General features: G+C 57.3%; 1 protein-coding gene across 1 annotated transcript; it reads left to right on the top strand.

Moving 5' to 3' along the window:
• The first annotated feature begins 406 nt into the window (after positions 1-406).
• On the top strand, positions 407-13,169 carry NFKBIE (NFKB inhibitor epsilon). Its single transcript, XM_062629648.1, has 6 exons — positions 407-912; positions 10,775-10,877; positions 11,393-11,624; positions 11,795-11,883; positions 12,155-12,403; positions 12,703-13,169. Exons 1-6 carry the CDS (start codon positions 575-577, stop codon positions 12,766-12,768), a joined length of 1,077 nt encoding a protein of 358 aa, XP_062485632.1. The 5' UTR covers positions 407-574; the 3' UTR covers positions 12,769-13,169.
• Positions 13,170-14,127: the final 958 nt, after the last annotated feature.

Genomic DNA, 14,127 nt, shown 5'->3' with positions numbered 1-14,127 from the left:
TGAAACGGGTTAAACCATGCACGTGGGAAAAGCAGGCGCCCCCTCGCACCTATCTCTGCTGCCTGCCAAGTGGCATCCACCGTGTCGTTGCCCACAGAGCCTGCGGCTTCAGTCAGCACCCGCTCACGTAACAGCATCCCCTCCAGCTCCCCGCCGGCTTGACGAAGCTCCTCTCCCAACGCCCAGCAGACCCGTCTGCTGTTTAAAGAACCCCGGCAAACCGGTCAGGGGAGGAGGCGGGTCTGGAGCACACCGGTGGCTCAGGGCAGCATCCTCCCTGGCGCACCTGGGCGGGTTCTCTCCCTCCCGGTGCTCCGAAGTGGGAGAGGTGAGAGGCAGCCCCCGTCTGGGGGGGCCAGGCCGGGGCGGGGCGGCAGAGGGGAAATCCCGGGCAGGCGGGGCCGGGCGCGGCTGAGTCAGGAGAAGGAGGAGCCGTGGGGCTCAGCCTCAGCGCCGCCCGCCGCTCGCTGTCTTTCCGGCCATGAGCCCCCCGGCCGTGTCGGGGCCGGGGCCGCGGCTGGCGGGCGGCGGGCGCTGAGCGATGTCGCGATCGGCGGGCGGCGGGCGCTGAGCGATGTCGCGATCGGCGGGCGGCGAGTGCCGCAAGGAGGCTGCGGGCTGGGAGGGCGAGGACGGGCAGTGCGACTCGGGCATCGAGTCGCTGCGCTCGCTGCCGGGCGGGAGGGAGACCCCCGCCGCCGCCGAGACCCCGCCCGCGGAGATCCCTCCCGGGGACACCTTTGCAGAGGCCGCCGCTGCTGAGGAGCGGCTCGACTCCAGCTACGGCTCCGGAGCCCTTCCCGAGCCCCTGCCCGCGCTGCCAGCCGCCTGCCGCGCCGAGGAGCCGCCGCCCGAGGGGCTCAGCCGGCAGCAGCTGGAAGCTCTCACCTACCTTTCGGAGGATGGAGACACGTGAGTGACCGCGGACCCTGCCCCCGGCCATCCATCCTTCCTCCATCCATCCCTGCCGGGGCGGCTTGCCCGCCCGGACCCCCCAGCCCTGGGCTTGGCTCCTCTCAGCCAGCCGGCAGCAGGGAGCCGGTGCCTAGAGATAAGCCGGGTTTATCTGCAGTGGTCCCCAGCCCTCTCCCGAGGAGCACCCGTTCTGCCGGGCTGTGAGGGACTCCATAAGCCCCTGTCCTAGTGCTGAGCATGGGTGCTGGACCCACTTTGGGAAGTAAAATTCGACTTGCTATGGGGCTGCTAGCAGCTGGAGGGGCAAATCAAGCCCCCGCTCTGTCTCTTCCCCAGACAATGCAGTGTTTCCTCCCCAGGGAAGAAGGCTTGGTTGTATGAGATAGCACATAAGCAAGAGATTGGCTATGCAGGGCAAGACCTTGAGATGGCTGTGTTAGGGCCAGAGATGCTGCTCAACCGAGCAACCCAAGAACTATTTGCTCTCAGGTGGAAATCGCCTTGCCTTACCAACCCGTCCGCACAGTGCAGCTTTCAGCACAGTTGTGACGCATGCCCTGCTACAGGGCTGCCCTCCTGAGCCTCTGTGACGGAGATGAGTGTTTCTTTGCACGAGGGGGGGCTTCCCGCATCTGTGATGCCCTCTCGAGGGCAGAGGCATCACACCAGAGTTACTTGGTTTGGCTTCTGGTAACTGTGTTCAGCTAATCACAGCTCTTTCCTGTCATGCGTTCCCTCACCAGAAGGTTTTCAGAATGAGTGCATGGGTTCACATACAGAGCATGAGCAAAGTGTGCTCACAGCTAAGAAGGGCAAAAGCTTTGCTCCAGACCCAGGTTGGACTTTAATACCAAGTAGTGGCGCAAGAGGAAGAGAAACTGAGAGGCACTGGCACAAGCAAGCAAATGTCCTCAGTAGAGGGAGCAGCAAGGAGGCTCTGTCCTTGCCTGGCAGAGCACATTGGTTCTGAGGCTGAAGATGAGCTGGGAGCCAGCTGGAGTGTTTACTTCCCGGTTAGGAAGGAGCCTGTGCATCTGCTAATTAGTTCATTAATGCTTGCTGGGGGATCTGCTCCCAGGATTGGCTGGAAGTCTCACAGCAAGCAAGGTTATCCTAAACCAGCCTCCCACACTCCCCAGTCAGGCGCCTGGATGATGCTTCCTAGTCCTGGCCTGTTTGCAGGCTGGCTCTGGGGCTCCTCTGAGTGGAGGAGCTTCACTACCTTTTCCAACTGTAATACTAGAGCCAAGGTGCCCACAGGGAGACCCAGGAGTCATTTAAACTGTGGAAGACCAGCTCCCCGGGCTCATCTGTCACACAGTGCCCAGGGCTCCCTGCTTGCTGTTCTTTGGTGAACCTGATATATCTGGCTGCTTGGAGATGCTTTGGGTGCTTGGGGCTGTTCTGTAAGGTGGCTGAGCCCTTTGCTTGTCAGATATGCTTGGAGAGACCTAACACAAGCATCTCAACTAGGAAAACATTAATCAGTGATGCCTTGGTTACTGTAGGCAGGAGAGGCTCTTGGAGAGCTCTCCAAATGGTTGCAGTTGCTCTTCTGTTTTCTCTCACTCACAGTTCAGAACAGGAAATCAGTAAAGAGTGAGGGAAGGAGTGAAAAGTCAGCTGGTGATGCAGCTCATAGAGCTCTGGGCAGGCCGTGTCTGTGTCAGAGCTGGCTTTCTTGGGATCTGCTCCGAGCACTGTGAAAAAAACCCTATTCTTGTGGTTAGAGTGGCTGTGGATTTCTGCCTCTGCTATTGCTGTCTCTCTTCCTGACCCTGTGGCAGAGGTAGGCGGCTTTTATATTTAGAAATGCTGAACATCCACCACTGGGTTGATGCAAAGGGGACTGAGAACACCCAGCAACTCATTGAGCTGCCTCCGGTTCTATATGCAAAACCAAGTTGGGGCTGCTAGTAATGCTGAAGTCTGTGGAGCAGTTGCTCATCCGGTGACAGAAAGTCCCCAGAGAAAAGGGATCAAATGGCTTCAGGCTGCATCCCTTACATCCACCCAGACGAACCCATCAACTTCTTTTCATCTCTTGCCAGTGGCGCATTTCCTTGTGTGCCTTGCTTTAATATCTGCCACAAAACAGCTCCAGGCTGAGAAAATATCATTGTATTTCAGGAGACTTGGGCAACAATGCTTTCCTGTAGCTGTAATTCTGAAAACACAAAAAGTTCAGGGGTTTTGGCCAAGTAGTTCCTGTTTCCCCAGATGCCCCTGCTGATACCTAGCAGAGAGGAGTCTGCACAAAGGGAGCTGGCAGAATTCTTGGCTCTCCATCTGACAAAAATCTTTGCTGTCCATAGCTGCCCCAGGCTTGCCCACCCGTGCTGCTTTGCGGTGTGCCTGTGAGCGGGCTGTGTTTGTCAGCCCAGTGCTTGTTGGGGAAGTATGGGAGGCAGAGGAGCATGTGCTCAGGTGGTTGGAGCATCAGCGGGATCCTCCTTGGAAACCTTCCTGCCTGCCTCTGTGGGAGAGGAGCGTTAACCCAGGCAGGGTGAAGCAATGGGGCTAAAACGGGCTCTTCCTGTGCTCAAAATTAGAAGGGGTCCTGTTTCTGCAGGAAGGAAATTGGCTAACAAGGGAGATGAGGGGGGTGATGGCCAGTGAAACGTGTGGGTGCCATCTTCCAACAATCATCTGCCCAAGTGTCAGCTCACCTCCCGCCTGCCCAGTGCTGCTGGCAGTCCCTCTGCCTCGGGGAAGTCAGAGCTGCAGTAGTTGGGCACCAGCACCCCAAGAGAGAGCAGCAGAGCTGGCGTGGCAGGAGAGATTAGGGATGAGGAATGGGGTGAGAGGCAGAAGATGGTGGGCACACTTACGGAGGTGATACATATCCTGCTTATTCTGTGACTGGGTAGAGAACAAGGCCTGTGAGCTCAAGCACAAGCAGTTTCCTCCAAGCATCCATCTTTTCCTTGAGAAGCAAGTGGTCTCCTCCAAGCAGCCATCTCTTCCATGTAAACCAGCTCCTTTTCTGCTGAATGGAGTCCCAGTGGGACTGCTCCATGTGGAAGTGAAGAGAGAGGCTTTCCAGCATGCAGTCGTGGCTAGTTCTGACCAGGCTGCAGGCAGCTATACTGCTGTGCCCCAGCCTCTGAACAAGATCAGCCCTTGCTAGGCTTCACTGAGGAAACTCTCTTTCCCAGCCTTGCCAGGCAGATGCATGAGTCCAGTGTCCTGGGAAAGGGGTGAGTATGGGACCAGCTCCTCTGAAATGAGATAGATCACCTATTGCATTCCAGCACATGGGAAAACAACCTTTCACTTGGGCTTATGGCAGTTCTGCCAGCTCTGGAGAGGCAGTTGATTCACCAGTGTGGGAAATTAGGCAGAGCTTTCCACTCTCTAGGACTACATATTCTGTCTTAAACTTCAAAACATGTTTTCCTTTCTGCCCAGGTTGGTCCTTGGGCCATGTGCTAGTTTATGCCATCAGTACCTGATGCATGGTGATGGCCCCCTTGGCAGCTGGTAGCGTGTGTAGTCTTGCTCTGAGCTATCTGACTGTGCCATGCTGCAGAAGGCTGAAGGCTATGCCTCTGCAGGAGGGTGGCTGTCTTCTGCATGGGGATCCATATGCAAAGGGCCAAGGTTCCTCTGTGGGGCTGAAGGTCGGGGGACCCCAGCTCAGTCATGAGAGAGAGACCTTGGCCTTTTTCAGATGGAAAATGGGACCGAGCGGTTTTGGTTGGGTGCATGTTTTGGGGAGGGAGGGGAGCAGAGGAAGCCTGACTTCCTCCTTCCACCAGAGACAAGTGCTGGCCTGTCTGCTGTTAAGAAATCACGTGCCAGTGACTCGTGGGCTGAGATGCCTTAACAAGGGCTTAGGGGACAGTTAATCGAGTAAAATTGGGGCCCCCTGGGAGCTGATGTTCTGAGCTCTCCTCCACCATGATGGTAGGGAAGTGGTCTTCCCCACTGAGCCCTTCCCTGCATGGGTAGGCACCTTGTGGGGCCAGGAGCTGCTTCTCAGCATTCAACACCGTGTGCCAGTCATAATCCTCCCACCTCATGTAGCTCTGTGCTAGAGGTCTTCCTTGTGCAGGAGAACAGAGGTTGACCCATCCAGGCTGCCCGCTCGATGCTTGCCCTGCTGAACACTGGTGTTGCTGAACCCCTGGATCCCAGTGTGTGTGACAGTGAAGGAAAACCCCTGTGAAAGAAGCAGAGAGCTGGAGAGACACAGTTTCAGGAATGAGTAAGAAAAGATGGATGCAGAGAACAAACCTGGTTGCTGTTTGGGCTGGGAGTCCCTTGGGCTGTTGCTGGCTGCCCAGCAGTCAGATGGCTGTGGTTAGTGGGAAGCAGGGATGCTCTTGTTTTTTCCAGAGGGCCTTTGGAAATCTCCTTTGCCCAGTTGCCAAGGAAATTCAAGTCTGTCACGCATTGCTCCCTAGCACACTGCTGTTGTAGGGCAGAAAAGAGAATGAGTCCTAATGTGGGGCGGGCCAGAGGGACAGGGGAACCTCCTGCGTCCAGCTCCCTCTTCCTGAACTCTCAGCTCTTCCTCTGTACATGCTCCAGAGTTTGGGGAGCAGGAGAGGGTACAGGCTCCTTCAGGATGCCCCAGAAGCTGCTGGCTGCTGCAGGGATCACATATACAGCCTTGGTGTAAGGTGGGTAAGTTCTGGCACAGCCTTCTGAGAGCATGCAGGCACAGAGGTTTTTTCCCCCATTTTGGGTGACTTCAGCCTGGCCTGGAGGAAGTTTCTTCACACTTTCCACCTGCCTTGGTTTGCCTTGGAGCTGGGGAGAGGCACAGGGAACTTCAGCACAGAGGAAGGGAAGGAATGACTGGAAATTTCCATGTCCTGGGATGCAGAAGCCTGCTGCCTGGCTGTAACGGATCAGTTGAGGGGGGAAGGGCTTCAGGTCCTTGCACTCCACAGGCAGGCTTAGCTGCTGCTGGGAAAGGGTTGAGCTCAGCTAAATTAACACAGAGTTTGATTTTTGTTGGCTTGTGGGTTTTTTTAATACAATGTGGATAAAAGGAGTCAGATGTGACTGTGCAGGAAGAGAGGCCATGGGGTCTGAGCTGTGAAAGTGGTTACTGGGCACCTCTCAATGAGCTCCATGTGATACTCTGTGCATCTGGGAGGTGGGAAGCCCCTTTGATGGGGCAGATGCAGGGCTGAGGAGGACCTGAGATATCCTAGACCCACTGCTGGTCTCATTAGAAGAAAATCCTGAGGCAGTGAGGATACTTGAGAGGCTGTAGATGATTCCTGGGCTGTGTTGTACAGGCCCTGGCAAAGTCCAGGCACTGTCCTCTTCCAAGAGGCTGTTCTGACTTCAAGATCTCTGTGTGTACAGAAGCTGTAGGAGAATGTATTTGCCTCCTGATGAGCGAGAATGGGAATTTGCTCCATTTAAAAGGTCCATTGGCTGTGGCATTTTGGGATGTTTGCTGCTTCTATTGCAATTGCTCATCTTGCTTCTCAGCCATGACCCTCTGGGGTGGGCTGGCCTGCTTTCTGGCTGGGCCCATCCCTGCAGTGATGGTAGTGTGGGCCAGACCCCTGTATTGCAGGGAGCAGTCCTCATGCATCTGATGTTTAGTGCTTGTGCAATCCTGGACACACCATCTGCTCAGAAACTGAGAAGAATGCTCATATGTGTGGGTGCAGAGGCTAGAGCATATGAGGCCAGGGGTGCCGTACGTGGGTGAACAGGGGCACCTTCATCTCCCCACCTCACTGGAAAACAAGACGCCCGCAGCCCTCTTGCAGTGCCTCCCCTACCAGGCAGCCTCCAGCACCCCTCATCGCCAGCAGCCACACCAGACCCTCTGCAGAGCACCACAGGAAAGCTGGAGTCTGGCTCCCCTGCTCCATCAGTTCCCAGCTCTCTCTTTGGTCCCAATTAGCAGCAGCCTTCCTCCCCGCTCCCCCAGGGAAAGGGAAAGGAAACCTACGCAACAGGAGACCCAGGGCTGGAGCAGAGGGTATGGGGATGAGCCTACAGCTGGCTGGGATTCGCTGCTCCCTTGGAGCTGCCGGAGGGCAGCTGGAACAGCTTTTTGGAGCAGGGCAGCATTGCATCGGTATGCAGGGAGGAAGGGAGCCAGGCTGGGCTGGCAGAGGGCTGCAGGGCAGGATGGGGCTGTGCTGGCTGAGTCTGCTGGCAGAGGTTCATGCTGATGGCTGAGGAAGCGGTTAGCAGTGCAGGTTACAGGGCTGCAACAGGAGAGCAGGGTAAGTATGGAATTCCCCTGCTGTTTTCCTCCTCCCTTGCTCTCCATAATGTTGCTGCTGGGGCCATTTCCTCTTCCGAACAAGTTTTTCATGTGTTTTGTTTGCATGATTTCCCACTGCTCCACTCAGCCAAAATGAGGAGCTGGGAGTGAACTATTCCTGCTGCAGACAGGGATCTTATCTAGGAGAAAAATGTAGAAAGAGAAAATACTAGAAAAAAAAGCTAATTCTACTGAATGCTGGAGCCCTTGTCCTAGGTGATTCTGGGGTTAGTGAAGGGAGAGACTTCTGAGGGCAAGGTGTCTTGTTCTGCACATGGCTGGGATCTGCATGGTCTGCCCCTTTTCTGGAGGGAGAGGAGAGGATAGCTGGAGATCTGCTGGGACTTCCTCAGTTCTGCCTGTGTGTCCAAGCTGGTGGCACCCTTACCCCATTCTCCTGCCTCCAGTCCTCAGGTGTGGACAGTTTTCCTACCAGGCACTTAAGGTCACTCAGAAGCTTGGGAGATGGACAGCACTATGGAAATGGATGATTTCCTGTGCCTGAACTAGGACTGCCTTGGGCACGGCGTGCTCAGACCTGGGGACATCCTCTCTGCTCCAGCATCATTATCTCTCTGATGATGGGCAGATCACCTTGTGCCAGGGATGCCCTGTGCCTTTGCAATTCAGAGCACTAATGAGACCGCTTGTGCCAGGATGGAGCTGGTGAGCAAGTGGCAAAGCTGAGAGCAAGCCCAGCAGTCTGTGCTCTTAGGCTGACCACATTTCCCTTGCCCACAGCTCCTCCATCCGCAGCCCTTTCCAAATTCATGTTTGCCCTTTCCAAAAGTCGCCGCCGGGCACCCACCCCACAGCTGCAGGCAGGAGCATGGGGAAGCTGGCAAGCAGAGAAGGCAGAGGTGTGCAGGCAGCTGAGAGAGGGTCTGAGCATGGAGGGGTGGAGGGTTTATTCTGGCAAAGGCACGTGGCTGGGTGAGGAGCGGTGCCTGGCAGTGAGCAGGTATCTCTCCATCACTGTGCCCTGGCTCTGAGGCTCAGCTGTGAGCACTGTGCGCCTGCATGCAGCAGCCTGTCAGCAGCTGGACCGCACGCTGCCATGGCAGAGAGATGTGTGCATGTAGCCTTGGCCGGAAGAAAGTGGAGATTGGCATGATGCCTGCACCTCAGGTCTCCCAGGGGCAAGAGGTTTCCTGGGTTAGCTGGAGGCAATCCTGATTCCGGGTTGATATCAACAGCCTGTGGCACAGAGTGCACATGTGCTCTTGGTGCGCTCATTCCAGGTGTCCTCACCATGATTCCAAGTAGTTCACGGCTCTTGCAGCCATTTCAGGAAGTTGAGGGCTGTCACTTAAGAGGGGGGAACGAATGCAGAAATGAAAGCACAGGAGGAGGCTGCACCCGGGCAGAGAATGAAGAGGGAAGGGTGAAAGCAATCCTTTGAAGCAGGCACATCCCAGCTTTGGGGTGAAAGCCTGAGCTCTGGGTGGCTGGGGATGCTCAACCCCATTGCCTCCACAGCACAGATCCCAGACTTGCTCAGCCCTGAGTGCCTGCCGCGTTGTTGAGCGGCAAAGGCACCCAAGCCAGGAAGAGCTGCCTGGGGTTTCCATGTCCCCTGGTTGACTGCCCCACTTCTCCCCATGTGATGGCGTCATGTGCTGTGGGTAGTGGCAGAGGGGCTGGGGGATTCCTGGGCAGGTTGGGGCTGGCTGTGGTGGGGGGGGACCCCAGGCTCTGCTCTTTCCCCCAGGAGCCCAGCACTGCTCTGGGAATTGAAAGCAGTGGAGGTTTAAAGTTCAAGGCCAGTTGCCTTGTGAAGTCCCCTGACTGAGCGGTTGTATCTCTTCTGTACCTGAAAAAAGCAGATCCTGTGGCCTTCTGCATGTGGTGCCTGGGAATGAGTGTGAAGAAACAGGGGCTGTCCCTGCAAGCGGGCAAAGGACACCTTGGTGCAGGTGCCACCATGGGGACCAGAGACCTGATGCAAAGCCCACAGAGAATCTCCCTGCCTGGATCATACCCAGGCAACAGCCTGGCAACGGGAGGGGTGTTCTTAGAGCTGTTTCTGCAGCTCTGCCCCTTGCTCTTGCCCTGTGCTACCCTGGCCTGGGCCCCTTGGCTGTGCCTCTGCCCCTGCCCATGGAGCTGCTCTGCCCTGGCTCACAGCCCCCTCCCCTGCCCCGGGAGCACTGACAGTGGGGATGCACCCTGTGGTGGTGCAGTGGCAAATGTGAGTGGCCTCTCCTTCCATTGGGGAGTTCCCTGCTGCAGCATGACCCGGGGCTTCCCCAGGGACAAAGCCTCTCCTGCTGGCCACAGCTTTTCCCCATGATGGCAGAGCGAAGAGGAACCAGCATTGTTTTATCACCAAAAATGGGGCTTAACTCTTGGGGACTGGCCTCTGGGTTTCTCAGCACACTCATGTCCCCTGGCAGCTGGCGAGAAGGCAGCCCCACTTCTTCACTGCAGCACCTTGGGGCCAGGTCTTGCCCTCCTGCCTGTGAGGGATGCTGTCCGTCTCTCACTGCAGGTGCCATCCCAGAGCTGGGCTGTATGGTGAGCAGGGTGTTTTGCTGGGGCTGGCACAGCTCTTGCCCTCTGTCCATCAGCCTTGTTTGCCTTCACCAAGCAGCATGAGTGGCAGGAGCCTGCTTAGAGCCTGGGTTTCACTTTGGAGCTGACATCTGACAGAGATAAAAGCCACCCAGCGCAGTGGTGACAGTGGCTGGGACTGGTCCCTCCTTCCAAGGAGGCCTGGGAGTGCAGCAGGTCATCGGAGGGGACTGGAAATTCCCTCTTGGCTCTGCCTCTGTTGCAGTCTCACTTCTGAGTGCACAGCGGCTGGCGTCCCGCCCGGCTGGAAACAAAGCCTTTCCTTGGGCTGGGGGACTCCAGGCTGCCTGGCCACCCCATGGCTGTGGGGACCATGGTCCTGAGGAGCAGGACTGTGTGCTGGCCACCCAGCTCTGATGGCCCCAGTGTCCCTGTGCACTCTCCGCCTCCATGCCAGCACTGCTGCGGTAGGGCTGGAAGGGAAGGATATGGGGTAGAGAAGAGGAAATCGGTGTGGGCTGGCAGCGTGGCTGGCATGGGGACTGTACCCTGCAGGTGATCTTGGACGGGTGCTGGGCTCCTGCCCAGTGTTGGCTGTGTGCCTGCACGAGGGGAAAGCGGAAGCGTGGCTCGCAGCTGGCAGCAGGTTACTGGAATTCCCCAGGCAGCAGCCAGAGCCCATATCTCCCTCTGCAGCTGCCAAACCCAGCTGCCAAACCCTTAGGCTCTGGGAAACACATCCTAGGCTTTTCAGACCTGCACCAGTTGGAGGCCTGGCTTTGCCCAGTGCTGAGTCTAAGCCCTGTGCATGCTGTGAGGTGTGAGGGAGGACTCAGCATGAACAAGAGGATCTGTTCCCCATGTAGATCAGAGTGAAGGACTGCCCTCAGGCCACATTCCTGTCTTGACCTGCTGCTGAGCTTCCCCAGGGAGAGGGCAGGATGGAGGAGCTCCAAGCTGGTGACAAGGGAAGGGGACTGGGGAAGGTGCGTAGATCACTCCTCCATGCAGCAGTAGAGGATATCTGCTTCTGAGCACAGTGCTTGGGACTTATTTTTCTTCCCTCCCCCCCCCCCCCCCACCCCGTTCCCTCCATAGGTTGGTTCACCTGGCCATTATCCACTGTGTCCCAGCTGTGGCACTCTGCTGTATCGCTCATCTGCCCAGGGAGGTGCTGGAGATACAAAATGATCTTTTCCAGGTATGAGGATGTGATAGACAGAAGATGGGAGGAAGGTGGGTCCTCCCTCGATAGATGCCCAATCTGTCTCCAGCCCCCCAAACCTGCTTCCTCCAGAGCATGGTGAACATCCCATGTGAGCAGCAGGGAGGGGAAGAAGGGTATGGGAGATACCCTGAGAAAGAGGTGTGACAGCTCCCAGCAGCACAGGGTGAAGGGGTCCTTTACAAGGCCTAGGACATTTCAGACGGCCCTGGAGGGTGGAGCAGGCATGGCTTGAACATGGCAGGGTAGATAACCTGGGAGAGTGAGATCTGCCCCCACGGGTGATCCGTGAGCTGAAGCCTGGGAGGGCAGCAAGCTGTTTGCACTGCCCCGGTGTTAGCCACGTTTAGTGCCGGGACAGGGATGGGCTCCTGCTTGGCAGCCTGTCCATGCCACCAGGCTGGCTCCTGTAGGCTGGTGTGTCTCATCCTGCCTGGTGTCCTGCAGGGCATTCCCCCCTTCCCTGATTTCTGTCCCCACCTCCTCTCTAGACCCCGCTGCACCTCGCCGTGTACCTGGAGCAGCCCTGTGTGATCCAGGCACTGATCCACAAGGGAGTGAACCCCGGGCTGCAGGACCGCAACGGCAACACGCCGCTGCACCTAGCCTGCGAGCAGCAGCACATGCAGTGCGCCCAGCAGCTGCTGCAGGGCACGGCCCCACCGCAGGGCACCCCACAGCCCCATGGGCACCACCACATCCTGCAGCTCCAGAACTGGCAAGGTGAGACCTGCAGGCTGCCCGGTGTGGAACCAGTGGCCGGGTTGGGGCACAGACCATGAGCTGTGTACACAGGGATCTGCGAGTGCAACAGAGTGGGCATGTGGATGGGGCTGGTATGCCTCAGGGTGGATTGGGCTGACTGTGGTTCTCTCTCCTGCCTCCCCACCCAGGCTTGGCCTGTCTGCACATCAGCACCTTGAAGGGGAACATCCCGATGATGTCTTTGCTGCTGGAGAGCGGTGCCAACATTGATGTTCGGGTAAGGCTGGGCATGATGCGATGTTTGGGCAAGGCTGAGCATGGTTCATGGCTCCCTTGAGCACTCCCTCCAGCTTCAGGGCAGGCGCTGCTGTGAGAATGGGAGGCACTGGATTCTGGGGGAGCAGAAAGAAAAGGTCCTTGAGGGGCTGTTTGGGTGCTGTGACAGCAGTCAGGGTGAGGACTGCCTCCTCTGCACCCTGTGAAGGGGGTGCTATGGGACCCCTCGGAGGGGACCCTGTACTCACACCTCTGTGGTCTGTGGGTTGCAGGAGGGCACAAGCGGGAAGACCCCATTGCACTTGGCCGTGGAGTGCCACAACCACAGGGCTGTGCAGTTCCTGCTGCACAATGGGGCGTACGTGGACGCGCAGATGTACAATGGGTGCACCCCGCTCCACCTCGCTGTGGGCCGTAAGGATGCTGCCATCGCTGCCATGCTCTCGCACTGTGGGGCTGACACCCTGCTGAGGAACATGGAGAATGAGACAGCCCAGGACCTCGCTGATGGCAACGATGATGTGAGTCCGTGTGTGGGGAGGCCTGTGCCTCTGCAAGTGTGTTAGGGGGGAAGCTCCTCAGAGGAGTTTCTAGTTGTGCCTGTCCTCCCTTATAGGCTGCAGGCAATGGCTCGGGGGTGCCTGGGGTGGCTGCCTGTTGCCTCAAGCCCTGGGGAATGTCCATAAGGGGTTTCCTGGCACTTCCCCAGTGAGGTGGGAGGCTTTAGGACTTGAGGGGGGGACTTAGGTCTGGGCCCCTACCCCAGCTCTATGGACACACCACCTTAGATCTTTATACATCCACACCTTGGCCTTTGCAGCTCCTCGCCTTGCTGCCCTTCGATGACCTGAAGATCTCAGGGAAGCCTGTGGTGTGCTCTGAATGAGCGGCTGGACTCCTTTGGTCTGTTGGGCTGCCTCCTTGCTCTGCACTGCTGCCTGCTGGGACCTTGCCTGCCTGCAGTTCAGTGGGAGCAGCACCACTGTGGGACACCTATCACACCCTCTCCTCTTTGGAAAAGTTTTGTTGTCCTCAGGCTGCCTTCCCAGAGGGAAGAAGGCAGCACTATGAGCACTACACAGGGGAGGCATTTCCTTGAGTATTTGTGCCCAGCAGCAGGACTGAACAAGGGTCTCTAGCTTACACAGGGAAGGAGCAGGAGATGACTCCTTTTCACGCTGCATGGTGGACAGAGCATCCTCTAGCATCCCCCCAAACGCCATCAGAGTAAGTGTGGGGTGAGGCGAATGAACACTCTCTAATAAACATTTGTTCTTGCTGTGGGCACCCAAGGTCTCGTGTGATCAAACCCACGCTGCTCCCCCGCAGCATCAGGAGGCTGAGCATCACCCTGGGGGCCAGGCACACGGCTGCAGGGGCTTCCCCAGCCTGCCTGCTCCCTCTGGGCCTTTGCATAGCAGAAGGTGAGTGGGAACACAGGGGCTTCCCCGCTTGCAAAGCCTTTCCAGTGCTCAAGGCTGAGGCTGGGGGATCCCAGCCTGGAGCTCTGTTCCTGTGCTGTCCTGCCGAGCATCAGGGCTGAAGAAAGAGCATAGGAGATGCTGGAAGACCAGGTTGTGGATCCTGCTTCTGCTGTTGTGTATGACATCTTGCTGCCTTCTTGTGCTGTGGTTTCCTCTTGTGCGGAGGATACAAAGATCCTGCCCCATCTCCTGGCTTGGGAGGGTGTTAAAAAACTTGGGGCATGGGTCTTCCCTGGGTTTTAGCTTCTCTCAGGCTGAGAGGGGAGGAGATGGCAGGGTTATTTCCACATCCCTGCTGATGTTCAGCTCGCTCCCCTTCCCTGCTTCCTCTCCAAGCCAGAGAAGCACATGTGAGGCATTAAGGAACCAGCAGCCAAAAGTGCTGGGGGAATGAAGACACTGAGTGTTCCTGACCCTACCTCAGCCAGCAGAATTCCCCACTTGATGCCTGGGAGCAGGGGCTATTGGTTGGGGCAAATCCTGGGTGGCACAATCGCACAAGATGCTCTGCAGTGAACAGTGTGCTGTTGTTGCCTTCCTCCCTTCGTGCAAAGACAAATAGTAAGGGAATGCTGTCAGGGAGGCAGCACAGGCTCCCTGCAGACCTCGCTGTATCTGGCCCAGTCTCCTCAGCAACCCTGGGCTGGATTGCTCTGTTTCTTTTGACTCTGCCTCTCAGCCCTGCTGCCAATGAGCCATGTTCTGCTCCTGGGCCTCAGCCAGCGCCTACCAGGAGCTGGTGCCCCATGGGGCAACCCTGG

This window comes from Pezoporus occidentalis, unplaced genomic scaffold, assembly GCF_034315485.1.
Source record: "Pezoporus occidentalis ecotype Australia unplaced genomic scaffold, CSIRO_AGI_Poc_V1 ctg34, whole genome shotgun sequence".
NCBI classification, from domain to species: domain Eukaryota; kingdom Metazoa; phylum Chordata; class Aves; order Psittaciformes; family Psittacidae; genus Pezoporus; species Pezoporus occidentalis.
This window is presented reverse-complemented; position numbering and strand designations above follow the sequence as displayed.